At 38.5% G+C, this 26,401-nt stretch overlaps 1 protein-coding gene across 1 annotated transcript in view; it reads right to left on the bottom strand.

Moving 5' to 3' along the window:
• RBBP8 (RB binding protein 8, endonuclease) overlaps nucleotides 1–9,665 on the bottom strand; it is a 30,648-nt gene extending 20,983 nt beyond the window's left edge. Inside the window, exons 1-3 of the mRNA XM_041399312.1 lie at nucleotides 9,448–9,665; nucleotides 4,247–4,289; nucleotides 1,798–1,893 (exon numbers count right to left, since the gene is read on the bottom strand). Coding sequence (XP_041255246.1) covers nucleotides 1,798–1,893; nucleotides 4,247–4,289; nucleotides 9,448–9,559 — 251 coding nt within the window. The 5' untranslated portion in view covers nucleotides 9,560–9,665. The remainder of the gene's footprint in view (nucleotides 1–1,797; nucleotides 1,894–4,246; nucleotides 4,290–9,447) is intronic.
• Nucleotides 9,666–26,401: the final 16,736 nt, after the last annotated feature.

Below are 26,401 nucleotides of genomic sequence, written 5' to 3'. Positions count from 1 at the left end.
TATATAATAAAGTGGAGCATGCTACACTTTTCCACTGAAATCCTTTGTAAGGCATCCTACTAAAAACACTGTCGGATATAAATCACCATTTTATGTAAAGTTCATTCAAGAAAATACAAATAAGCAAATCACTTCAGTAAATAGAATTACTACCTCATTTAAGAAGGATATGTACTGTCATTAAGCAAAATAATAAAAAGGACAAATTAGTAATTTCACTCTTAACAGCTGCCAAGCAAATGTGAAACCCTTTATCTTTATGTAAGCACCCATAATTGAAGTGGATCCAAAAGCTCATGAGAGGTGTTGACTCCACTGCCTCTAATAGTTTAGATTAGCTGTTTAAAACACATCCATGATCAGAAAAGGACTGGTTAGAATCACTCCATCTTACCCAACACATTCATTCGTGCAATGAAATATGCGTTCATTTTATAGTTGATAAACAGAATGTATTTATTTCTGGGATACAGCAAAAAAGGTAACAGTGAAGTGAAAACCAGACTCTCTTTTGCCTGCTAAATAAGAAACCAGTTAGTCAAAAGTTCTGCACTGCTGATGCTACTACATCAAGTATTAAAAAATGCCAACAAAACAAACTATGTCACTTTCCAATTTCAGAGCTGAATATTGGAAGTAAAAACCATACTTGTTTATTGGTGTTTTAATATTGTGGAAATATGGCAAGAGTAAAATACTGAAATGCCTTTTCATACTAGCTTATCTGAATGTGTAACAAACACAGAATTACAATCTTCTTGTATTAAATCAGTTGAAATACTTCTTTTGTTTTTCACAATGTGAGCAATTAATCTGCCAAGGGATTAGAAAGATCCATCCACACCATGAATGCCTCTCTACTTACATGGTATGAAAGTTTATTACCTGCATGGCTACAAGCTCATCCCTAATGCCTTTCACAGAGAAATGGAGTTGAAAGTAAAAGTAGAGTATCACAGCTCGAAATTTGAGGTAACACAGGAATAGTGGAAAACCATTTACTATGAAATGATCTCCTGTTCCCAGAAAGCTTCTGAGAGCCTATTAACAGCAAATATTTAACATATACTTTCCAAAACGGGTATCGTTTTTAAAGAAGAAAAAATGCACTGTAATTTCACCTATATTAGTTTTGCTTTGCTGTACCAGATTAAACAGAAACAAATTAGGAAAAGGCAGAATAGATCAAAATGTGAGGAGATCACCTAAGTCTGAAAAAGGGGAACAGATGGAACCTGTGATCAAATTTAGGTAAAACAGGCAATTGGTAAAAAAGATGCCCTCAAATCTGAAACATTTCCTGGTGAGTTATATCATTAGTTTCACAACATAGTATAGCCTTTGGGTTTGTACTTGTATTACATCTTGTATAAATATAAAATTTAACTCTACAAAGATGGATATAAAAGAACAAACCTTAAAATGTATGTTTGCCTTCCAAGCTGCTCTAGTCTAACTTCTACTGAAACTGAACTAAACAAGCTAAGCACTTTGAAAATAACAATACAACAGAAATTGTTATTTATTTATATTCATTATTGATTTTATAATTATATAGAAGAGATAAATATATATGTTATATATTTATTGATTGCTCTTCAGAAAAATGTAAATTCTACACCTTCTCTACAACACACTATTTGGATTGCATTAGAAAAGGACTGGCTTACTGAAAAAAAATTTTTAAAAATCAACAATCCCAGACCAAAACACAATAAACTCAACTTGCAAAGTATCCAGAGGTACTCTGCAAGAGCAAAATTCAGCAAACTCAAAAGCCAGAAGATACTACTTCACCTGTCTTCTAAAACTTTGATAGTGTCATGAAGTGCTTTTTGCTGTTCTCTGAGCTGTTGGTTTTTGGTATAGAACTCTTCAAGCCTCTCTGCATCCCTGAAAAGAAAAAGAGGAAAAATTAGTTCTAGCTTTAAATTGCAGTAATTACTTTTTCACTAAAGAATTTTCTCTGGCATGTTGCTTTCATATCATCGGGAAATGTGATTATCATCAGCACAAATATCATCTTGAAGATACATGAAGCTAGTGTTTCTGATTAATAATAATTTGCAAATGACAGAGGAAAGATGCAGCTAGTTTCTAATTCATAATACAGGTGACCTTCTGTTATGTCTGATTTTTGTTCAGGTAAGAACTAGAATTAATGACAGTCAAGACATAAAAGCTAACAATGTTCAAGCAACAATTTCAGAGAACAAACTCAAACACTTCTCTTACACCTTACTGTGTTGTGGAGCTGTGGGGAATCTAATGGGAGTTTTCACAATCAGGTCATTTTGGTCTTGTCGTATCAGTGAATAAATTCTGCAGCTTGGCAAACCACATTAAGTTTGGAAATCTCTGAAAAGTCTTTAGATCCATGAGAGCTTTACTTCCTTAAGAAGGAATTTTCTATAGAGCATGTATTCCCATAGTACGAATAAAGACAAAAGAAGTCTCTTTACAAAGCCCTCAGAAGCAGTTGATCTTGCGGAAAATACCTTCTCTAAAAACCAGAACTAATTAATTAACAAAGAATATTTTCTCCTTAAAAGAGCTAAGGAAAAATAGTAATGTTAACTTCTCAATTTTAGCTCCCTTTCAATGTTATTATCAGACCACAATATCTCTTCAAGTTGCAAACATGGCACGAGTGACAAGCACATGATTATTTTCTACAGGGATATTAATGTTCAATAAAAGCTGAACACCTGAATCTGTGCAACATGACAATGACTAACTTCTGAGAAATTCCCAGTTCTTCTTTCTATCATGGAATCCTTTGTATATATCCACGAAAGCAGTTGTTTGTTTTCAGTGTGCCTGAGATGGATTATTTGTGGAAGTCAAGAAATTAGCTCATGAAAAGCTGTTAAGCGCACACACACACACCAGGAAATGAAAACATATTTAGTAACTTGATACAGTTCTTTTACACAAACAAACTTTTAAATTGGCACTATCCCTTTAACATATGTTTAGTCAACCACATTTTCATATTGCTGGCATTACAGCAGTACAAGAAACTAGCAATCATAGTGAATCATAAAGTGAATGAGGCAGCTGGAAGATTCTACAGTGTACAATCACAAGCATATTTAATTAATCTTTAAATTTAAGTACAGATGCTTTATTTTTCTGTACTATCACACAGACTCATATAGGCCATTCCAACTGCATATTCAGCCTATAAAACAGTTACATGCAAACAGCATGAGGAACCATTTAAGGCTTGTACTTTTATTTGGGAAACTCAAAATGTTAAAGTTCTCTTACCTCAGTTCACTAACCAAGTACAGCCAGCCACGGCAAAATTTGAAGTCTGACAAAAGCAAGCTGTATTTTCTTGATGTTTAGGACATTAAAAAAATCCCTCCAACAAAAAACTAAAACCACAAAAAAAAACCCTCATTTTTTCTGTTTATGCCACTTACAGGAGGCTTAAAATAGCAAATTTAAAAATTGTTTCTAGATAATTCTAAGTCATTCTATAGCATTAAGTCATTTGCAATAAATATTAACGTTCACCCAAACTACATGCCTTTCACCCAAAGCCTGTAAAATGCCCCATGAAGACAGTAAAAGGACAGAAGGAACTAGGCTCTTGGTTGGGTTTTCTCTCCTTAAAATTCCATTGTACCTGACAAACATGATAGACGACTGGCTACAAAGGCACTGCATAATGGCCAGTCTCTGACCTAGGGTTTACAAGTCATTAGCTCCAACGCTGGAGTGGGATACAAAATAAGGTGCTCATTGTCAGCTGATTACCAAGTATGAAATACTAAACCCCAGGTATTCAGATGCAGCAAGGAGAACAAGACCTCCTATGTAACAGTACTGTATCCACAATGTGGCAGCTGCAGAAAGATTCCAGCAAACAATGACTAACCTATTTGGTATTTGTTCAGTCACAGCACTGATAATATTTCTCATCTAGAAAACTGACTGATCAATTTAAGATTCCAGAACGTGGAAGCAACTTATGATACGGCAGGCTAAAATCAAAAGCAAGAGATAATTTAATCATTTCAGATTAAAAATGAGCAACTACTTAATTTATAGATTATACTTAAAAAATAACACACCCTGTAAAGAGGTACAGCTTCAGACAACTTTAGCTGAATTATTAAAGTTAGCAGAGTTTCTTACACATCTAAAGGAAGAATCCACGAAACCTTAATTGATCTTACAAGAATGGGACTCTGACTCTCCTTTAATAAATTATATCATTAGGATGAGTACTTACAAGCATCTTTCCTTTTTCAACTTAGATATTTTCAGCTGTAAGCCTGAAAAGTGGAAAGAAGAAATTACATGTTATAGAATTCTGATTTTAAAAAATGAGTGAGACAATGAATTAACTCCCCGTTTGCCACTGTTATCTGCAGAGAGACAAAAAATGTCACTAATCTGGAGAGAAAAAGGTTCCTTCTGGGCTTTTTGAGTGTGTTCTACAGGATCTTGGAAACAAATATAGTCACTGTGATCTCCAGGAAATAAGGACTTCTTAAGCAAACACACAGATTTCCACTTACACAAGTAAACAAACACCTTTGTGAAATAACTACACATGAATAGCCAGCACCGTCAACATATTTTCATTGACTATGCCCACACAAGTAGCATAAAATATGTTCTGTGTGCACACAAATTCATAATGCAACACTGCATGAAGCATCCAATCACTGAACTGAGAAATGTTTTACAGTGTATATGCATAAATGAAACATTAAAAATATGTGATTCAAGGCTTTAAAGCAGAGAAGGAACACATCCTTCTTTGGAGAAGTGCCACTGCACTCTCTCAGTCAAAGCTTCCTTGGACTATCTGAAGGTGAATTGATGAATGATATTTCATCTGTGGCCTTTCTTCCCCTAAGAGTTCCGTGCTCCTAGCTATATATTCTGAGCAGAAGGAAAAAGGTTTTCAAATATAACTGATGTTCTCAGCAGGAGGGGCCAGGTGACAGCCAGGAGACAGAACACTGTCAAGCCAGTCTGCTCGCAAGGCCTTGGCTGCATTTATATGTGCACAGAGGCAAGGAGATATTCATGCACAAAACAATTTAACGAGCAGGACACAGTGCTATGGAAATTTATGTGATATTACCCACACACAAGCTGGCCACTCCTATTCCAAATAAACAGAAATAATCAGACCCCAATGACAGAACAGTTTCTTAAACAGAAATCCAAGAGAAATTTTCATATCACATCAGAAAATAACATCTCCTAGCATGATTATTTTCTTCTAACTATGGAAGGTCTCTACCAACTTCAGGTTGAAATTAGGTGTCTTGTAAGCTCTCTTGAAAAAGTATTATGCATTTAGAATAGCAGGATAAACTCCTAAAACCAGAACACTTGTAAGAAAACTTCAGACTACTTTGAATTTTAGCCTAAACACAGAGCTGATACTACATCTTACTACAGAAAATGTAGGTTAAGGCAGCTAACAGACTATTTTTTCTCCACTACCACAATGAACTAGGAACAGCTCTAAGGGAAAAATTAATTGCTTGAGAAGGTTCACTCCTCAGGCCACTTAAAATGTCACGCCAGCCACAGACTCAGTGAACCCAAACTTGCTACAAGATGCCAGTGAGACAATGAGTTAAAAATGCAGACAGACTACTTAAAACATTCTTAGGAAATACAGCAAGATTTCTTTTATCTCCAAGTGTTCAGCACCTGTGAGAAGTTATGTTCTATCATGCAGATCAGCACAGAAAGAGGGTTTATTTTTTTAAGCAGTTGCTATTCATCAAGTCAATTAGGCATCTGCAATTAGAACCCTTATAAAGCTTGCTTTAAAGCTGCTCCACGCCCATCGGAAGGAATGAAGCTGCACAACAATGCATCTCCTGTATGAACAGGTAGTCTGTTCAGCAAGTATTTAGGATTGTAACTTTGGCAACCTGAGCAACCAATTGAAGAGGCAGGGCTCAAAAGGCCCAGCACTGTGCTACAGGTAACAGTATCTCCCCTCTCACCTGAATTCAGGAGGAACTAAACTAGTTACTTAAAGGTTGCATTTTTTCTTAGTTCGAATGACTGCAATGAGAAGGCAGGAAACCAGCCTGCTCCATTTATCCAAGAGCCTTGAATTACTACCTCTGCTGTAGTCTCTTCCTTTTGCTTTTCCAGAGCATTAAGATTTTTTAAGCGTGCTCATTTAAGGAGCTTTGCTTTTTCAGGTTTCCTTATTTAACATAGGGAGCACATAAAACTCTGTGGAACTACACTTTGTCCCTTCCCAATTCAATTTCATCTTTTGCACAATATTTCTATGGAATAGACAAACTGCAGACTATATAAATCTACATTACCTAAAGCTTGCAAGTGCATTAGTAAATGACACTCTACACCTATTAAAGCAACAGAGACCGTCTTTAAACTGTCATTAGGCAGATTAATTAAACACTAATTTATGAAACTTGCTATTTGATTAGACTATATTGCTGTAATATTTCAATTAATGGCTATGATAATTTTTGTTCTGATGAATTTTCAAAAGCATTGAATGCACTTCCTTAAAGCTGACAGTGCCTGGGAAGACCACAGAATCATTATCACTGAAGATTTCTTGAAACAAGTTGGACAAGCTACTGTCAGCAATAACACAGACATAATCCTACCTCAAGGGTACAGAGATGGACTAGATGACCTTCTAAAGTCCCTTCCAGCTCTGTTTTCTATAATTATTTACTTTTGAGGAACTTCCAGCCACTTCCTTTCCTACAGCAATCTATCAATGAGATTGTTTTCCTCATAGTTTCTCTCCTTCTATGACTACAGTTTTTGTCCATTGATATCTTCTGCTTTTCAGAGGTAAGCAATAAATTAAAAAACTAGGCTATTTCTCGTACATAAAACACTGCTCACATTTCTATGCTGATGTATATTTTTAGTACAGAGTTTTAGATTTAAATTAATCCTCAGAAACCACCTTGATCCACATCCAGCAAGCATCTATATAATTATTTCAAGCAAGAGGTAAGAATTGCCACCTGTAGAAATAAATCAGTTCACAAAAAGCATTATTAAATTCCTTTGACTCTTCTGGGCACTATGGAAGTATCCAACACATTCTACAGATAGGAAATAAAAGCAAATAGTTTTAATGACCATTATTCTGAGTTGTTGAGCACTTCTGAACTCCATGAAAAGTCAACTGACACTGACCATATCCAGCATCTTGGCAAACTGGGATATAGGTGTCCTACCCATTGTTTCATAATGAATTTAAGTAATAGGAATTTTGGCTGAAGAAGGCCAACATTTGGATTTCTTTGGAAGTGATCAGTTTAAAAGAACAAGAAGCTGGATTTCTTCACATAATGGTGAAAAACCACACCCTTTACAATACAGTAATATCGAATTTCAATAAAATCCCTTTCAAACTGCATGAGTTTAAAGTATTCTTCGGTTTACATTCTATAGATATAACTTGTATAGCATGTCTGACCACGTCAAGTTCATGTGTCATAAATTCTTTTTACTGATTCTTTACATCTCTTTACATAAATTCTTTTTACACACTTTTCATGAATTTTAAATAAGAAGAATTCCACCATTTCAGTGTTCAGTACATTCTACATGCAAGAAGCTTTTTCAACAACTACTAACTTTCCCTTAATCCACCTTCTACCACCTTTTAAAATAATTTTTGCTGACATTCAGATTGGAAACTCATGAGTCAATTTTAATTCTTATTTATAGACTTCAGAAACAAGCAAAGTCTAGGCAAGTCTGTGTTTGATGTTTCTAAAATATCTTCCAGTACCATTTTCTACAAGAGGATCCCCACCTTCTGAAAAAATTAACTATCCTTCAGGCATGTCTTTGATGTTATCATGGAAGACCTAATTTTACCTAACACAGTGTGGGACATACTGACAAAGGGCTAGGCATGAAAAAGACTGCCTGGTGGCAAAATTACCTGGCCACACCCTGCATGCATTCTAAAGAGTATCTTGCTTGCATAAAGAAAACCTAAACTTGAAAATCACGTGCTGCACACCCCAAGAAACTAGAGAAAGGGTCACTTAACAGAAGTCTCGACATCAGAGCTTTTTGTCTGTTAAGTTTTTGTTGTTCAGACATGCCACGGATTGCCAGATCCCATTCTGTCAGTACTTCCGCGTTTATCTGTGCTTGACATCACACCCACACCAAAAAGAACCATCAACAATTTAAAAAATAATTATTAAAAAAGTTAATTTTTTTGTGTTTTGGAACACAATATAAAATTGTAGTCCATATGTTCATGTAAAGAAATGCTACTGTCTGCTATATTTTTTTCCAGTTGCCAAGTTGGTATATGCTTTTTGGTTGCTTGTTTGGTCTGGTTCTTTTAATAATCGACAGCAAAGCGTCACGGCCTAGTGCTGCAAATAATTGAATCAAGACTTTCAGTAGGAGGCATGTAACATCTATTAATTATAAAACAATCCCCAAGAGATTCTGAAACCAAGAAGATGGATAACTAGCCAAAATGGACAGACCTGAAACTGTCTTGAGGCTGGTAGAAACAACCAAGGCCACTGAAATGTTCTGGGTAAAGATCCATTTGCATAACTACAGGTCTTAAATCACAAAAACTCACCCACTTTTATTCCAGTCTAATATGAACACTATTTCATACATAAGGATAACTTCTTAGAAGACACAGTCTAATACTGTTTTAATTCCATCCAAAAAGAATGGATCATGTGACTTTAGATTAGCAGAACAAAATATGAACTTATTTAATGTTTTTAGCAAAAACCCCTTATGAGTACTCTTTGTAAAACAATATTACAATAACAATACATATAGTGCAATAATTCATCTTTTCTGAATTACTGAACAATGAACAGACACTAACAGCCAATCTGTAGTAAAATTGTTATTATGAGTCACATAATGTAAGAATAATCATATTATAAAAACGTTACAGATTTTGCTGAGAAAATTTAGAACACTAAAATCTAAAGAAATAATTTTCACTTCAGTGACATTAATCTGCAGTGTGATTTTGCACAAGTTAGGGGAAATAAACAATGGAAATAATTTTAATGTATCTGAAACAACCAAAGCAAAAAGCAAAAGAAAAGAATCCATTGAATAACATGGTTTGGAAATTTGCATTATGATCCATTGAAGGTAAAGTAACACACAGATATTTTGTAGGCAAGCAGAGACTCCAGGTAACATTGTGTTACTTTTTCTTCACTGACCTAGCAAATAATTTATCTGTGCTGATAGTTTAATCCTGTTAAACCAGGCTTAAGGTGGTCAATCCCTAAGGATCATTTGTAAGGATCATGCAGGCCCAACTTTCTGCATAACTGAAAACTTTAAAAATCTATTTAGTTCCATGCAGAGTATTTTGGTTCAAAGTTTTCCTGTGGTAACTGACAAACACCAACTTTAACCTGACAAACCCAACCTTCAATGATTTACCTTGTACTTCTTTATCATGGCATTCTTTCAGTTTGGACCAGAGCTCTTTGAAGAAATCTCCTGTAGGTTCTGCAGAACTAGGGCTGCCACAGCTTCCTCCAGATGCATTCATCTTGCTTTTTTCTGCTCCCAGCTTCTTTGCCTTGCAGAACTGGCTCACTCTCAAACTTTATATTTTAAATTACATAGTTATGAAACTGTTTCTGAAGAGGGGTGTACATCTGTAATGACAGAATAACACATTTGAATTTATCAGAGCATAACTTGTGGCCATGGATGAAATGCAAAGTTTACTGTCTATCCTTGCTGAGGATATTTATTTACACACTTTCACTCTGACAGTCACCCTGAAAGCTTGGACACTGCTAAGTATTTTGCTGCAGGTAATTACAAACTAACAGAATTTTCCTCCCCTTAAAAAGCTATCAACTTAAAATTAGAGTAAAACACTTAAGAGTCTTTATTTTTTTTCCTCTCTAAAGATAGAGTTATACCAAATTCCTGTTTTCCAAAAGTAAGCCATAGTGCCAAAATCTGGTTGTCAGCAAAAGCATTCATCAAAAGTTTTATCAGAGATGGATTTGTCTATATACATCCTTTATATAAACTTGGATTCAAATGACACCCTTTTGCAAAGAAAACTCACATCCCCTCAAAGTGTTCATAATTCTATATTAAAATGATTCCCATTCCCTGATGAAAAAGATGGAGAAAAATCTCCAAAGCATTAATATTTGAGAAGAATAATCAAAGTCACATAGCTCTGTCTTGGAAGCTTGACTGCCTACAAAATTTAGGAAAATCTTACCCATAATTCCCACTTGTTTTGAAGGGTTTTTTACAGAGATGATGCCCTCAGGCAAACTACAGAGGCAGCATGGTACTCAGATCTGGCTCTGAGCCAAGGCAAGATTCAATTCTATTGGCACTGGGTATCCAGTACTGAAATACTCCTGTAATCTCTGTCCTCCAGTTCCCTCTGTGTGAAACTGGACATTCTGAGCTTTCCCCATTTTTATGCAGTCAATTTTAAACAAACACTTCAGAACAGGGACCATTACCAGATGGACATAGCTATCACTATGATCTTAGATATAAAATGCAGTAAGGAAAAAAAAAAAGCTAGGTATTATGTACTATTCCTAAATTAGCAACTTGAGCAAGCAAACTATTATGCCTATTCTGCCAAATGGAAGGAACAATTTGCTCTCAAATTTTTGAGGTATAAGTTATAGTTCAGATGATACAAGGTCTATGATTAGTCAAGAAGCTGCATTTCCTATCTTGAAAGCCTTCAAACAACTTAGAACATCTGAATGCTGGTTTAGCTGGTCCCCCAGATTCACCACAATAAAATGTTCAGTCCAGTGCTCAGTAACCAAGGGTAGGGCCTGGAGGCTTTGGTTCCACTCTCCTGTCTCATCTCTCTGTGCACAGTTTTAAGTCACCTTTTTTTTTCAGTCTGACTGTCTTTACAACGGACTAAAAAATAATGGAACAAAACATTCTCAACAGAAGCACTCGAACTCATATAGAAAACTATGTTTTCTATAGTATAAGGATATTTAACTGTTACAATAATGAAGCCAGCAGCTCCACATTTGCTTTAACCTGCTCTGTCCATAGCCTGTTTCAGGACATGGCTTCATTTTAGCAGATGTTGTCTCCAGAGAAATCCTTAATAGAAAAAAAATTTACCCTTTGAAATTAGCAAGGCCTACAAGTGTTCAACAGAAGCTGAACAGTGATTTGCTTGCATCTTTGCAGCTGAAATGGTCCACTTTGTGTGCAGCCACATTAAGCCATCTTACGATGCTTCTTTGTGGAACCAACTGCCTAGTGAAATTAGGAAAGGGCTTTAAACTCTTGCTTTGCACCTTCAACAGATGTTTCAGGATCAAGCTTTTTCTCTATCAAGCACTAGGGCAGTGAAAACTGCACGCTTGCTTTCACTTACTGTTTCAGATTTAAGGATGTCAGATGGGGATGTCATCCCCATGGAAAAGTCACCTGACTCTAGACAGTAAATGGTGTCCGTGGTGTTTGTTTTGGGTTTTTTTCCCCCAAGATGACTGCAAGAAAAAAAAAAACAAATGCACAAAACCCGCTCAAAGTTTCTGCAAATTATTAGTGCATCAACCGACTACAAATAGGGAAAAAAGAGCAAGGCATTTTCCCAAGCTGCATCTGCTTCAAGATCCCAAAATGATCCATTGCTTCCTGCAGGTGTTCAACCTCCCTTAAAGCACAGGGCCCGCAAGAAGCGTTCAAGTCGAGCCTTTGACAGGCCTGGGGAGCTGCACAGGTGTAAAAGTGATGGCTTAGTCTCCAGCCCTGAGGAAGTGTTTTCCAGTCCTAAGGGGGGAAAAAGAGCTGGATGTACGGACACTTGCAGCCAGGGACAGAACTGGAAGCTGCTCGGGGGTGGAAGCACAGCGCCAGCCCCTCTCCCGGATGTCCTGCTTTGCTGCTATCCTGCCGGCTGCCGCTTTCATAGAACCACCTAAGAGCGCCCATTTCCCTCTTCTTCCACAAACCAGCTCCCTCCGGCACGGTCAGGCTTTCCACGGCTTCATCAGTGATTGCCTCCATGAATCCATCAGCACCGACAAACGCGCCGGGGCTGCTTATCGGTGTTGATACCTTCCCGCCGGGGTCACGCCGCCCCTCCGGGATTCGGGGGAGCACACGGCGCCTTGATCCCCACCGGCGGCTCCTACAAACTCAACTCTCCCGCACTTCCCGGCGGTGAACTTTGTTCTCCTTTCCCTCTTGCACGAGCACCGCACAGAAAACTCACTCGATAGACACTCCGGGATGCTCTGGGAAATCCTGCCATGACCAACGTCTGGGAGCTTCCCGCCACGCTCGGGTCACACCCCGCCGCCGGGACGCCAGAGGAGCGGTATGGCATGTCCCACACGCCGCTTCTCCCGAGCGGCGGGAGCCTCCCAGACGGCGAGAGCGGGGCTCCCTCGGGCAGGCGGGGCAGCGCCCGGCGGGGACCCGGGGCCGGAGGGGCTGCGGCGGGCCCGTCCCCGGGGCGGAGCGGGGGCGGCGCGCTGGCGGCCGCTCCCCGGCGGAGGATGAGGGGAGCGCGCGCCGTTACCTGGTTGGCTCCCGGCGGCTCCGCGCGCCAGCGGCGGGAAAAAAGGAAAAACCGCAGCGAGCGCCTGCCCTGCCCGGGGAGGCGGGGCCGCCGGCCGCTCTCGCGAGGCTTCCGCGCGGCTCTCGCGAGAGAGAGGGGAGCGTGAGGGTGTGAGTGCCCCGGCCCGGGAGTCGCCGGGCAGTTCGGGTGGCAGGGGTGGCATAGTCACAGGGTCACGGGATGAACTGGGTTGGAAAAGACCGCTGAGATCGTCGAGTCCAGCCTTTGACCTAACACCACCGTGTCAACTAGAACACGGCACTAAGTGCAACATCCAACCTCTCCTTGTCACCTCCAGCGCAGGTGGCTACCACCTCCCTGGGCATTCCAATGTCTAATCACCTTTTCTGTGAAGAAGCTCTTCCTAATGTCCAAACTAAGCCACCTCTGGAACAATCTGAGACTACTTCTTTTTGTCCTGCCACTTGTTGCCTGGGAGAAAAGGTTGACCGCCATCTGGCTGCACCTCCTTCTGGTGGTTGTCAAGAGCAATAATGTCTCATCTGAGCCTCCTCCAGGCTAAACAGCCCCAGCTCCCTCAGCAGCTCCTCATGGGACCTGTGCTCCAGACCCTTTAGCAGCTTTGCTGCCCTTCTCTGGACACACTCCAGCACCTCAATGTCCTTGAAGTGAGGGGCCCAAGCCTCATGGCCACACCAGTGCCAAGTACAGGATCCTGCTGGCCACGCTATTTCTGACACAGGCCAGGATGCCACCGGCCTTCTTGGCCGCCTGGGCACACTGCTGGCTCGTGTTTGTTCATCCACGTCACCAGGTGTTGTCTCAGCCCTCTCCTCCTCTGGCCCAGTGCTTGGGGTTTCCACAGAGAGCTGCCAGAGGAAAGCCAAGGGGACAGCCAGGCCCTGGCTGGTGCCACAGATCCCTGTCACAGCAGGCAGAGAACACTCTGGAAAATCAAGGGTGTGTGCGAAAGCCTGCATTGAAACAAGTGCTGCCCCTGCATTCCTGAAATAGGTTCTTGCTGGTTTAGATATAGAGGATCATCAGGGTGTACAACTGTGCCAGAAGCAGCCTTGCCTTTAAGGCTATGATGTTAATTCTATCTGTGCCCCAGGATTCGTATTCTGGGGCTTACACACAGAAGGATGGGGAGGAGGCTTCCCCCCACCCTCTTGATCTTAACAGTTTCCATGGCTCGTCATTTTATTGTACAACAGAGCAGCCTAGGCGTATTTTTGTGTTTTATGTGAGTATGGAAACCAGTAGGCACCAGTAATTAGTACAGTATAAGGCTGCTGAACTTTTTTTGTCACTTCTCAGTGTTTGGGGTTTTTTTTTTGGCCAAATTGCAGATTAATGTTCCTTCATTAATTGGGACCAGCCCTGCTGTCTGCAATGAGATAAACCCCTTGATTTTAGGTAGTTCTTAGTGATGACACAGAAACAAAACATGGTTTTTCACTATTACTATTCTGCCTTCATGTGATTCCACTGGACCATTCTGGTATTTGTAGGAACTCTTGCAGAGACAGCTTGGTGGTATGACTAGAAGACATAATAGTGAACAGTTTGGAAGGGACAGTGCTGCAAACATATACTTTCTAGATTGTCAATAGCAATATTTAAAAAGTTAAGTGTTCAGGTACTTCATAATTGTTAGTAGCTGTTCCATCTAATTCTTTTTATGTTACTCAGATCACTCAGGTTTCAAGAAAACATAAATAAGGAGCTACAGGATAATTAAAACTGAATCTGAAATACTATTTCAACATTTTTGAGGTATTTTGAAATACTGTCAGACAGGAGATGACATATGATTCAAGCTTCAAATCTGTTGTTCCCCAAAATATTCTTGGTTTCCCATCAAGTATGTACCATGAATTCTGAAGTGTTTTGGAAAAATCGTGTACTTAACTTTTCTGCTCATTCCTCATCATTGTTTAACCACTTATTTTTTTACTTAAATAAAATGAAGATGTTGTTCAGGAGCTCAGCAGCGGATTACTTATTGATCAAAGATCAAATTGTAAGTTTGATGCATTATCAGATCAGTAGACATTTCATAGAACTAAAATTAGCTAGGCGTTTTGGAGGAAGCTGTCATGTCATAATAGGTTGTGATAGACGCTCCTTCTAAATAATGCTTGTTGGCAGCTTTTCATTCTACTTTTGAAACTTCTGTAATATAAAAGTATGTGATGTAGGCAAGCAATCATTTCCTCATGTTAAGAGAAGCAGATGTCTTAAATCTACACACAGATCTGATAAGTAGCAATAAAATAGCCCTCTTGCTGATTGATCAGATATTTTACCGTAAACTGTACCTTTCTTACTATTTATAGGAAGCACTCTGGCAAATAATTATGTCCTCCCTTTTATTTCCCAATAAACTCTGAGAATATTGTTGGCATATTCTCTCACGTTGATCTTTACAGCAATATAAATCCACTGAGTTCTACAGTGTTATCCTTATCTACTCCACAGTAAGTGAAAACAGATTAACGTTAACGGTTGAACTTTACTTTTATCTGCCTTCCAGATTTATTTGATTTTATGTACTCCATAATCACATAGCTGGCCACTGAATAGATTCCTGGCTCATTGAATGTGCCAGAAAACTACTGGAGAGTCTGATATTCCACATTCACACACTGGGTGTCTTGAGATGACTAGTCTAACTGGAACTGCATCTCATTCACCTCGTAAGAGTAAACACACACACCTAGACAATAAAACTGTGGGAAAAATGCTTCACCGTTGCTGCGCTTGAACAGATATGAAACTTCCTGTGGTGTCATGGCTCGTGTCCAGATTTCAAAATAACCCTTACTGGGGCTCATTGAACTAGGTGACAGAACACTTCTCCATGACCAATTCTGCAAAGAGTCCTAGCCCATTTTAGACCTGGATGGTCTGAAATGTTTAATCCTATAATAGTAGATGAAGTTTCAATTTTCAATTACAGTTTAATGGCAATGCCTTTCTTCTTGATGGCTGGACTATTTACCAGCAAGTCAGCTAATAACTGAACTTCTGTTGTAAGAGTACTGCAATATTTCAGCACAGATAAAATTAAAAATAGCCTTTAATTCACACACACTCTTCTCCCTTTTTAAGGGGTAGTACAGAGTCTGCATCAGTGTTTCTAACCACTCAGGTAGCAGCAGATGACGTAGTTCACTGCATATGGATACAGAGCAGGGCTAAAAGATATTAGCAGAAAGCTTACTTTTTTTTTGTTTCTGTTACTTTAAATTTAGATGCAAAGATTAAAACCAGATTTGAATTACAATGGGAAGTCCAATTTAAATATTTTATTTGCTTTATGCACAAAGGTAACTATTTCATTCTTTGCATATATATATGTGTGTGTGTATGTATAAAATAAAATAATGAGATCCTTATGTATTTGCATCAGATTTAATAGATCACACATACATATACATGGCCAGTGTGCTCACAACCTCCTCGACTTGCAGATCTGCAGCTGAAGGATAAATATATTGTTTTACTCTCTAGTCGTGTTCATTTAATGCACTTTATGTTGCAATTGCCAATAAAGACATCAAAGGAGCCAAACTTCAGGTGCAGCAAATAAGAGTACGTGGCACAGTTCAGCTGCTACCTAAGTGGGATTTGAACTGGAAGTGTTGGAACTGGAGGTGCTCTTGAGTAACATGATTTCATACAGCTGGGAAGGCACACAGACAACAGACACCACCACTGCTGTCTGGCACAGGTGGTTGCTTTCTCTGGAAAAATAGGGAGGAGCCACTCCATCCCCTCACTAGCTGAATTTGATTCTTCTCAAGCTGCTTGCGTAGCCACATTTAAAACTGAGCCAAGATCAAATTCCCCGATGCCAGTAACACTGTTCGTTTTAAGGAGCCCTCTTCTTTGAAGTGCTTTCACTGCTCCTCATCTATAGTCAGAAACTGCCAGGGGTTACTCAACTCAAACTCTCAGGTCTCTTAGGAAGGCTTGATAGTGAGGAAAAAAAAAATAAAGACAATGTGAGGGATGCTGTTGGAGTACCCCAGTGCAGTATTCCTGGTCTTCAGGCTCTAAGCAGCAGCACCTATTTGTGTTAGCTGCATGTGGAAATGTTTTGTGCATACTGATGTTTCTCAGGCTAACTTGACCAGTTTGAGTAGTTATGCACATTTATCTCAGTTTTGGAAGGCTGAAGTAAAAGTTAACAGATCTGTGCAAAAAATCATGCCACCTACCTTTTACTGTAGTGAACAACATGAATTCAGGGACAGAAAAGAAGGAACATATAGGAAGTAATATTTTACTTACCATTTGGGAAAAAGAAATCCCCAAACAATAGCCTGTGTGCTTCCAGCCCCCTAAAAAAAAAAAAAAAAAAAAAAGGTAGCTGAGGAAAACCCAAATAAAACAAAAACAAATAAAACAGAACACATAAACTGGAGAGGAGATGGCAGGCAGCATTTTGAAAAAGTGGTTTATTTAATTTGAATTTTAAATATATTCAACATGTTCTGTGTTAAAATCTTATAGTTTTAGAAATCAATGCTCTCTTGTAGCATTTTAGAGGCTCTACACAGAGTTCTTGTGCAAATCATACAGCTCAGCCAGCTGTAATTTTTCTTTGGAGAATGATTTATCCCTTAGCAAGTTTTTGTTACGTATTTGATAGCAGAATCAACTAAGAATATAAGAAAATTGAACTTTTTTTCCTGATGAATATTATCAGCCTCTGTGAGACTACAAAAATTTCCTGTGTTCTTTTCAGTTTATCTACACTTAGAAGAAAAAACTTTATGCACACATACAGTGCTGCTAATGAGAAAGTGATTTCAGTTCATTGATTTTTTTAAGAGGCTCAAGAGGCCTTTTTCTTGGCACTCTACAAAAGAATAATATTAATTTAAGCATCAGCCTAGAAATAGCTGGCAGTAAACATAATTAAAGCTTCCTGTTGTGTGACTACATAAAATCTTACATAATCCAGTATAGATATTTTGTATCTAGTGGTTTGTATCCACTGATTGTGATATGGGTTTTTTCACATTGCAAAAGAGAATGATAACTGTTTTGCTTAAAGTTAGACAAAATCAAGAATTCCTGGGAGATGGAAGTAGCTATGTGAGGGTTTTTAAAAAATGTAGCTACACAGGTGTTGAGAAGATTCACATTTACTTAAGTTAAAGAGTTATTTTGTCCTAACAGGCATGACAAAACCTGTCTTCATTCCTTTCTATTCAGCTCAGCAAGTAGTTCTGTGCTCCAGTAGTTAATCAGTTACCAGATTCCACAGCTTTTGTTTTCACACTGTTTAATTTTTCTTATTTGACACAGAACCTGTGAATGGATTCAGCTGCAGATACAGGTACAACTTTCAGGTCAGCCTACTCTTTATGACTAGCACTGCTTTTTATTGCCATTACCACCACCGTTACTCATTCTAAACAGGTAAATTTCTAATAAGTATGTAGAAAGAAAGCAGTAAGAATGACAAGTAAGTTTCCTGTCTTATCATGAAATAGGTGAATCTAGGCTTAAGTAGCTTGCTCTATAAAATTGAACTATTAAAAAAGTTAGTCTGGCAAGAATTAATAACCACACAACTTACTGTAATGGCACTATACCTAATCACAACACTGCTGTTATATGACAGGGATTATAAAAATGCTGTAAAAAAGAGAAGCAATATAAGCAATACTTAAGTGAACTGTTCAAAACACCAAGTTGGCTGTGGAGTGTCTCTCACCCCTGTGCTAGGTCCGTTGAACTGTCTCTGCAGTAAATACTCTGCAGACAGAGCAGATGATGTTGAATTGCACACAGAAGGCTCAAACAGCTGCAATTACCAAAATCCTGTCAGCGAGTGCCGTAGAGACTGGCAGTACTCAGACACATTAAGGAGATAGCCACGATACCACTTCAAGCATGAGAGAAATTTTTTGCTTAAGGTTATCTTAAATTAATTTTAAAAAAAGATTTTCAAAACTCACCCTTCTGTTTGAATTGTGAAAAGTTCTGTTCTTGGTCGGGGTGATAAATATTTACTATTGACTTCCCCTCCAGCTATAAACCTCAAGTGTAAGTGAGATGAGGAAGCCACTGTGGACCACACTAGAGAATGCCGAGAGGAGATCTGCTGCACCTAAGATATATACAATGTGCAATGGATAACCTAATATGCCTTTCATTTAACTGGCTGGGCAGGTTTCTGCGTTCTGGAGAGCATGGAATCATACCAGAATTTGTTGGCATAACAGGCCCGTCAGACCGGTTCCCGGGGCACCCAGGAACCTGCCCAACCAGTCTGCATCAAAGGCTGGCCCAACATGCTGCAGCTCAGCTCGGCTGGGGAGGCTTCTCCGCCAGGAATTATTCACGCCTCTGTCAACTCCCAACATACTACTCTGAGAGAATGATGTAGCCTCCAGCAAAATAATTTACAGAGGGGTGGGGGAATGATACATCCTTGTTAAGTGTAGCAAGATCTTATTGTTATAAATTTTGTTTCATTTTGTATGCAGATGAACTGGGCTAGAGGTCTGCCCAGCATAAGTGCAGAGAGAAACAGAGAAGAAAATGCCCTTTTTTTATAACACTAACAGTACAGACTTATTATAATGTAACACCAAATCTTTAGTGGGACCATTTATAATGTAACACGAAATCTTTAAAACCCCCTGAAATTATGCACTAATTCAGATTTATTTCCAGTGCAAAGTATATTTACTGTGTGCATAGGATTCAGCATATCTTTGTTACCACATGAAAGACAACTCACTGGAAGCTTACACGTGGAATAATATCCACGTTGTGACATTGGTGGAGCCCAAGGTCTGTGCAAGCTGACCCTGAGTTACTGCACAGCCTATTTCAAGGTGAAACAGGTCAGAGAACACGGCACATTTGGACCATGCTTCCCTAACTGAAGAACTACAGCAGTTGCCCTGCTGCAATCGCACATGGGCTGCAATAGCAGCTGCACTGCTTCTTGTTCATGGCTGTGGGGCAAGAATACTTGCACAGCAGTCCTGCAGAATGCATAGTTATTCAGGCTGTAGGCAGAGATCAGCATGTGCCCTGACAAAAGCCTGCATCTGTGTAAACTTAGTACTCTTTTTTTTTTTTTTTTTAGATACAATTATAGTCCATAATTTTCAGATCCCCTGCTGTGATTGTCAGAGATGTTAAGTAAAATCAGTAAGAGCTGTAATTAACACTTCTGGAAATGTAATCATGGGTACATATACAATCAGTTGTCTAAATGTGTTCTTTTTTTTTAGGCACCTGGAATTTAAACACTTAGGCTTGAAAAGGTTTGCTGTATTGAATGTTATCAAAGGCTGTGAGTAACTGTAGAAAGCTGTGTTTGTTCATAAAATGATCCCACAGTGATATTTGTCATTTTTTTAGATCATCTTTTCTTACTTACCGATTTTAATAACAATTACTAGACAACCTGTGATTATAGCAGGAAGTTACCACCAAATTCAAACAGTACTGTGTAGGATAGGCAATGATGTTTTCACCATTGACCTGAATATGAAAGATAAGTTGATATTTGAATATACTCAGATGATTTTACTACAGGAGAGTAAACCTTCCTATAAAACTGCATCTTATGACTGCCTTGAAAGGAAGGCTTTTTCCTGAAGAAGGCAGCTAACTGAGCTGAAATGCCAGATGTATGCTGTTTGTGCTTGCAGTCACACCACCTTAGGCTATGATTGCATACAGCTAAGCAGGGCTGGGCTGGGTCAGTACTTGGATAAGGCATTTACAGAGAAAAATATTGCAGGAAGTGGTTTTGGTGATTCAGGAGGCTATACTGAATAATCGGGCATCACTGCCAAATGTGTTGGAGACATTGGGTTCTGGGTATGCCCCAGTCTTGGTGACATATTAAATGGACATTTTAAAAACTCCAAAGCTCTTTCCACAAGCTCTTAATCTTGAACTGTAAATCTCTATCCAATGTGAATGTACTGTTGTCTGCCTACGATTTGGTTTTATGAGTGTCACATAATTGGATAAACTGTGTAACTGATTAACACAAGTAAATTACCACCCAAAATAGCTGCAAGATTGTACAATGTGGCTAAGGTTCTGCTTGTGTACTAGACTAAAGGAGGACTGGTGTGCTTGCCTCAGAGCTGGTCTACTTCCAACTATGTCAGCTGGTCTCATAGAAGATATGGTCTGAAATGTTCCTTTCTGCATTCTGAACTCATCATTACACTTGGAGTATTATAGTGAACCTGACAGTGGGTCTTTAAAGGCATTGTAGTCTTTACTGGACTCTGGAAAGCCTAGGGGAAAAGGGATGTTTATTACCTCTTCCTTTGACTTGAGAGCTTTTAAGGAGCTTGTTGTTTCCAGACTCTTGTTCCCCCCCAAACAAAACCCACCATGTACACACCTTAGAGATTCAGCAGGGGCTTTTCCTTAGTTAGGCTTTCTCATACAGAGTTGCTGTCAGGGTTGAGATTTTAAGTTATGCTTTTCTATTCATTTCCACAAATTACAGAAATTTAATTTTTCATATGTAAAAGTGTAAGATAAGGAAGTTATTGTATGTATCAACACATATTTTGACATCAGTTGACTTGTTCTCAGCCTCATAACTCATAGCAGTTCTAAATGTAGACTTACCACAGACATAAATATTGTAGTTTCAGGCTTCCTTGGAGTTCTCTGTGAGAGAGATCATTTTTTCTCCTGAAGAAGGCAGTATAATTATCTGAAGGACCTATTTCTCTCTTATTTCAAAAATAATTTGCATTAAATGGATTTCATAGATGAATTCTCTTCAAAATCAAACCTACTGTTACATGCTTTTCCAGTTGAGAATAAAGTATATGTTGTTTGTCATCTCCAGCTTCCATCAAGAAAAGTCTTGTAATGCTTATCTGTGAACTCTACCAATTTATACAGTGATCGTATAGAATCTTCTTCAGGAGAGAAGTCTCAGAGAGGTGCAATTCTGAAAAGTAAGACAATATAAATGGTGCAGGCTTCAACTTGTTCTTATAGTGAAGGTATGCACAAACATTCATGTCTACAAGTATTCATTACAGAGAGTTTACAACATACCTCCCTGTAGCTATCAAGAGCTGTTCAGTACATTCACAAGCAAATTCAGATAACACACATGCCCCCACCCCTTATCACAGTTAGATAATATTTCTTTCCTCTTGACTAGTTGTGTAGCAGTGTAAGGGCAGGAGACTGTTGGTTCATAAAGGGCATAATGAGAAGTAGGCCAAGTCCGACCTTGGAAAAAGAAGAGAGGGAGCAGAAGTTACTTTCTGACCTAGAGGCTAACTAGAGAAAAATGCCTTAAAGTGAGCCAAGGGATGCAACCTAAAGCATTTTTGATGCTTTCCTGAGCAAAAGCAGGTTTAGAACTTGTTGCAACTAATTTGTTGATGACAACAGTTTCTCCTTTACCTCGTCTGAGACAGCAGGATATAAAAAATTAATTACAAGAGAACTATCACTATTCACACTATGAAAGTAAGCCTGATACAAAATCTTGCAATTTTTCTCTGAGAGGAAAAAGCCTTGAAATGTCATTATTTTTTTGTGTCTTACAGATATTTAGAACTGCTTTGCCTTTTTTTCATGAAGATTAATCATTACAGAAGCATGAGTATTTGCTGTAAAAAGAGTTATAAAGCAGGAACCAGAAGAGGGATTGCTGTCATTGTTTGAGTGTCTGAATAATAAACACTTTTTTGTTATTAGTCTCCTTTTTCAAATGATACTGTATTAAGGAAAAAGCTTTCTATATGAAGACATGAAACCATGGGATATCATGGACCTCACGGTTGTCTTTTCACATGCTGAAATCAGATATTTAATTTTTCTGTTTTAGCATCTAGGCCTTCAGTTATTTTAAATTTGAGAACTACTTTCCCATCCCTTAATCTGTACTTATGGTATCCTCTGCAGGCCTTGGTCAAAGACCTTATAAAATCCGAGTAGATTGTCTACTACTCATTTGTCTCCTGTTTTACTAATACACCAGATAGTTTTGTTAAGGAGATACAATTTTCTATTGTAGGAGTCTTGCTGAAATATTCTTAGCACATTAGATCTATCTTTGTGTCTCATATGCAAAATGGAAAAACAGTTTAAATCGAGCTGTTACTGAAGAAAGACTCACTGAAATTTTCAGTAGGTCTGTGTTTTAAAAAAGAATATGTTGTTTGTTGCTTTCTGGTTCATTGAGTGAGAAAATATATTTTTTGTTTGAAACCTAATGTTACTGGGACAATATAATTTGTTAGAAACTTAAAATGCCACATTGGTATTAAGTATCTTCAGAATTCAGAACATTGAGGGAACCCAACCACTCTTACATTCTCTTGCTTTATTCAGCAGTCCTGCTGCACAATTTTTTCTTCCAATACCTGAAGCTTTGTTGGTCTCTCCTGGTTCTTGTACTTACAGACAGCAAGAGGAAGAGGGTATTAGGAAAACACTAGATGAATGTAAATGGATGTTCCAACTTATCAAAAGCAAAGCTTTTGACTTTTGCAATTAATGTCTTTCACAGAAAATGTCAAGCTTCTAAAGTTAGAAGGAGCTTTGCTATTGACCTTACTGAAGCCAGATTTTTAATCCTCTTTTGTTATTTTTCTTGTATGATAAAATAATTTTGAAAAAATTACTGTTCCAGTGTATGTTTTCTGGCTTGAGCTGTTAAGGGACCTACTCACTTTTAGAAGCAAAGGGGAAATATAAACTTAGGCAGCCATTTCTCTATGGTGCTAGTCCATACACAGTATACAGAATCATACTTTGTTGTGACTCAAGATTCCCTTCCTGGCCATGCATGATAAAAACAGAAAATCAAGTCAGACCCTTCAAGCCTCCACCTTTGACGTTCAGCCTGTGACTTAAACCATAAGTATGCTTGTATCAGTTCAGTACATCACCCAGCAGATCACTAGCTCTCCATCCTCTCCCTCTCTCGCTCCTTCAACTTCTGTTGTCTATGATCTGTTGTTTATACTCAGCAGTTACAACAGTCACACTGTTTAGCCTGTTGTCAGCTCTCTTAGGACTTTTAAAGGAAAGAGTTCACACCAGTCTTGCAGCATTATTGAAATTGCATTAATAGAGTGTCTTTTTTTTATGCCTCATTCAGTATTTCTTCTTTATCCTGTTTCAGTTTAGCTACCTCTGGGAAATTCCAGGAAGAGATATCTTGTGGCAGAAAGAGGGGAAGAGCAGTAGGAAAGGTGTGGCAGTGCCTTTCCCCATCACAGTCTCTGCAGAGCTTCTGTCCACCTTCCTCTGAGACACACATCTGAAGCCCTGACATTCACAAATGGGAAAGAGGCTGTCACTCACCTTCTTGATTTTTCCAGAAGTCAACTTTGCTATTGTCTCCAAAATATTCCAGTGGAAATATTGGTGGGCTTTCTTGGTGGAGGGTATCAGTGAAATAGTCTGGTTTAAAAATTTTATACTTAAACAAAAGGAATTTTAAAACCACAATTATTAAATAAATATAATAACACAACCCCACAAAATCTGTATCAGGATAGCTGAAGTACTGGCAAACCTTGGCAGGGCAGACAAACATGGTGGGCTCACAGGATTATTTTTTAAAGCAAAACATGTTTCATTTTGAAACAAAGTGGTAGCATGTATGAGGGGCACATGCTCCAAACTTTTCAATATATGAAAGAGATCAAACTTTTGTGAAATTGGCACATGCGCATGCACAGTGACCAAAAACTTTACTTAATATGATATGAATGCTGTTAAAGGCCTTAAAATTTCATGAGGAAACTGTATAATGAACTGACAGCTGCAGTATGAGCACATTACTAGACTAAGTCTAGAAATTATACTATTGCTCATTTCCACCTGCTTTATCACTAAAGAGGTGGGATCAACTGAAAAAACCCACAAAAAAAAACAAACACAGAAAAGTTAATGGTGATTTAACAGTATCTTTTGTATTAGCGTTATTTTCCTCCCCCAGGAAAACTGCATGGCTAAAACATAAACTTTTCACCTGCACAGGAAAGATATGAACTTTGAAGTGATTCTTCATTACATGATGCCGGTCAAATTTCATTTGGCACTGTGTTTACTGTGCTGGGCATAGCACCACAGCTTTTTCAATGCCCTAGTGATCAAAAAAAAAAACCAGTACCATGCAGACACAGTGTAAGTATTGTTGTTTCCTAAACTACTAATGAACTTCTGAAAATTCCAAGGGAAGTGGTAATTTGCCTTAAGGAAAGTGTATTTTTTTTTTTTTTCTGGTGCTTCCATAAGTTCCTGACAGAAGGCAGGATTGTCAGGACTGATGGCTCAGGTTGTCTGGGCCTCCACCTAAGGCAAGGTCAGAATCCAGCTGATAGCTAAGGATTGAGTCATGTTGTCTGAGAAAACAGATACTGCAGGATTTTAGTGTAGAAGAGTTTTTTGGATGATTCACTTAAGCTAGACCAAATTCATCTGAAGCCACTTACTTTGATTTCCATTCCAAATCAGCTAAGCTAAGACAGGAAGTCTGGTTTTGAAGGTCAATTTCAGTGATCAGACAACTTTTTGGATTTGCTTAGTGTAATCAGTTTAAAATCTCTTCTTTCATCACTGTGTTTGACATAGGCAGATTAGAGAGAAGTAAGCTAAGGTGTGAATTTACAGCGCTCTGGATACCTTGCCCTAGTCCCTTCTGAACAAATTCCGGTAGGAAGTGTCAATATATCCTACTGTCAAAGTGGGCTAACCAGTGAATTCTGATGGTGTTCCCTAATCCTTTTGGCAGTGGTTACCTTTTATAGCTGGGACTTAATCCACTGAAGCTTGCTCATATCCCACTCATGAGATTAATTTGTATTCCTCCATGACAAGCAAAAGGTGGGCAGCAAACTCAGTAAGGCTGACCTGGAGCATGTCCTCTAAATTGGTGCTTATACAGGTAAAGTGTGTAATTTAATTGGGTGCTTTGTAATTCAATTATCTAAAAGGAATTGTCCTAATCATCCTTTGAGCAGGTTCTTGCAGTATGGTCTTCTTTAGGAAATAAATGTTTTAGCAGATGCTTTTTTGAAAGTAAAATAATTTTAATTTGATCTAGAGTTTAAAAAAGTGACTTACTCATACAGTGTGGAGGCCTTGTGTGTTTCTATTTGCAAATCAGCAAGGTGTTTTTCTTATGTAAGTATCTAGAAATGCAAAATCAGAACACAGTGCTGAAACCATTCTTTCCTAGGCACAACACCTGGAAAAATCATTCTGATGCACCCTCTAGAATTAGCACTACTTTTCTGCAGACACCTACCCCATGCTCCTCAATAAACTACTTCTAGTCAAAATTAACTGGGAAACAGCTATTGCTCTCCTCACTTGGCCCAAACACTAATTCTCCACCTACCTTCTTAAAACTGGGCTGACTCATATGCAGTCAGGATCAGACAGCATGTTCTGTAAAATGGCAGCAACTAGGAAACTAAAAGAAAGCAAAGAATACTGACCAACAAATGGGTTTTTTTAATTCAGTAAATGAAAATGTGTGAGCTAAATGGGAGAACACTTTTATCCACCCCAGCAATTTAATAAATGTATGGGAGAGTGAACAGTGTATTTGTACCTTTGATCATATATTTTTTTCTGACACTCAGGTCTGTAGTTCATTACTTTCTGGCTTGTATTCAAGCAAATGCAGGAATATAATTAATTCTAGGAACAAATATCAGGGACTCATATTTGACTTATGCTTTAAAAGGCAGCGAAACAAAAGCATAAAGTGTCAAACCACATCTAAGGTATTGATCTAGGCTCTGCTACTGTTAAAGCAGGCTTCTGTGTTAGAAATTAAGGGATTGT

The sequence above is a fragment of the Onychostruthus taczanowskii genome, unplaced genomic scaffold (assembly GCF_017590055.1).
Source record: "Onychostruthus taczanowskii isolate IOZ18803 unplaced genomic scaffold, ASM1759005v1 scaffold16, whole genome shotgun sequence".
In the NCBI taxonomy this organism is placed as follows: Eukaryota; Metazoa; Chordata; class Aves; order Passeriformes; family Passeridae; genus Onychostruthus; species Onychostruthus taczanowskii.
Note: the sequence above shows the minus strand (reverse complement) of the source record. Positions and strands in the feature narration are given on the sequence as shown.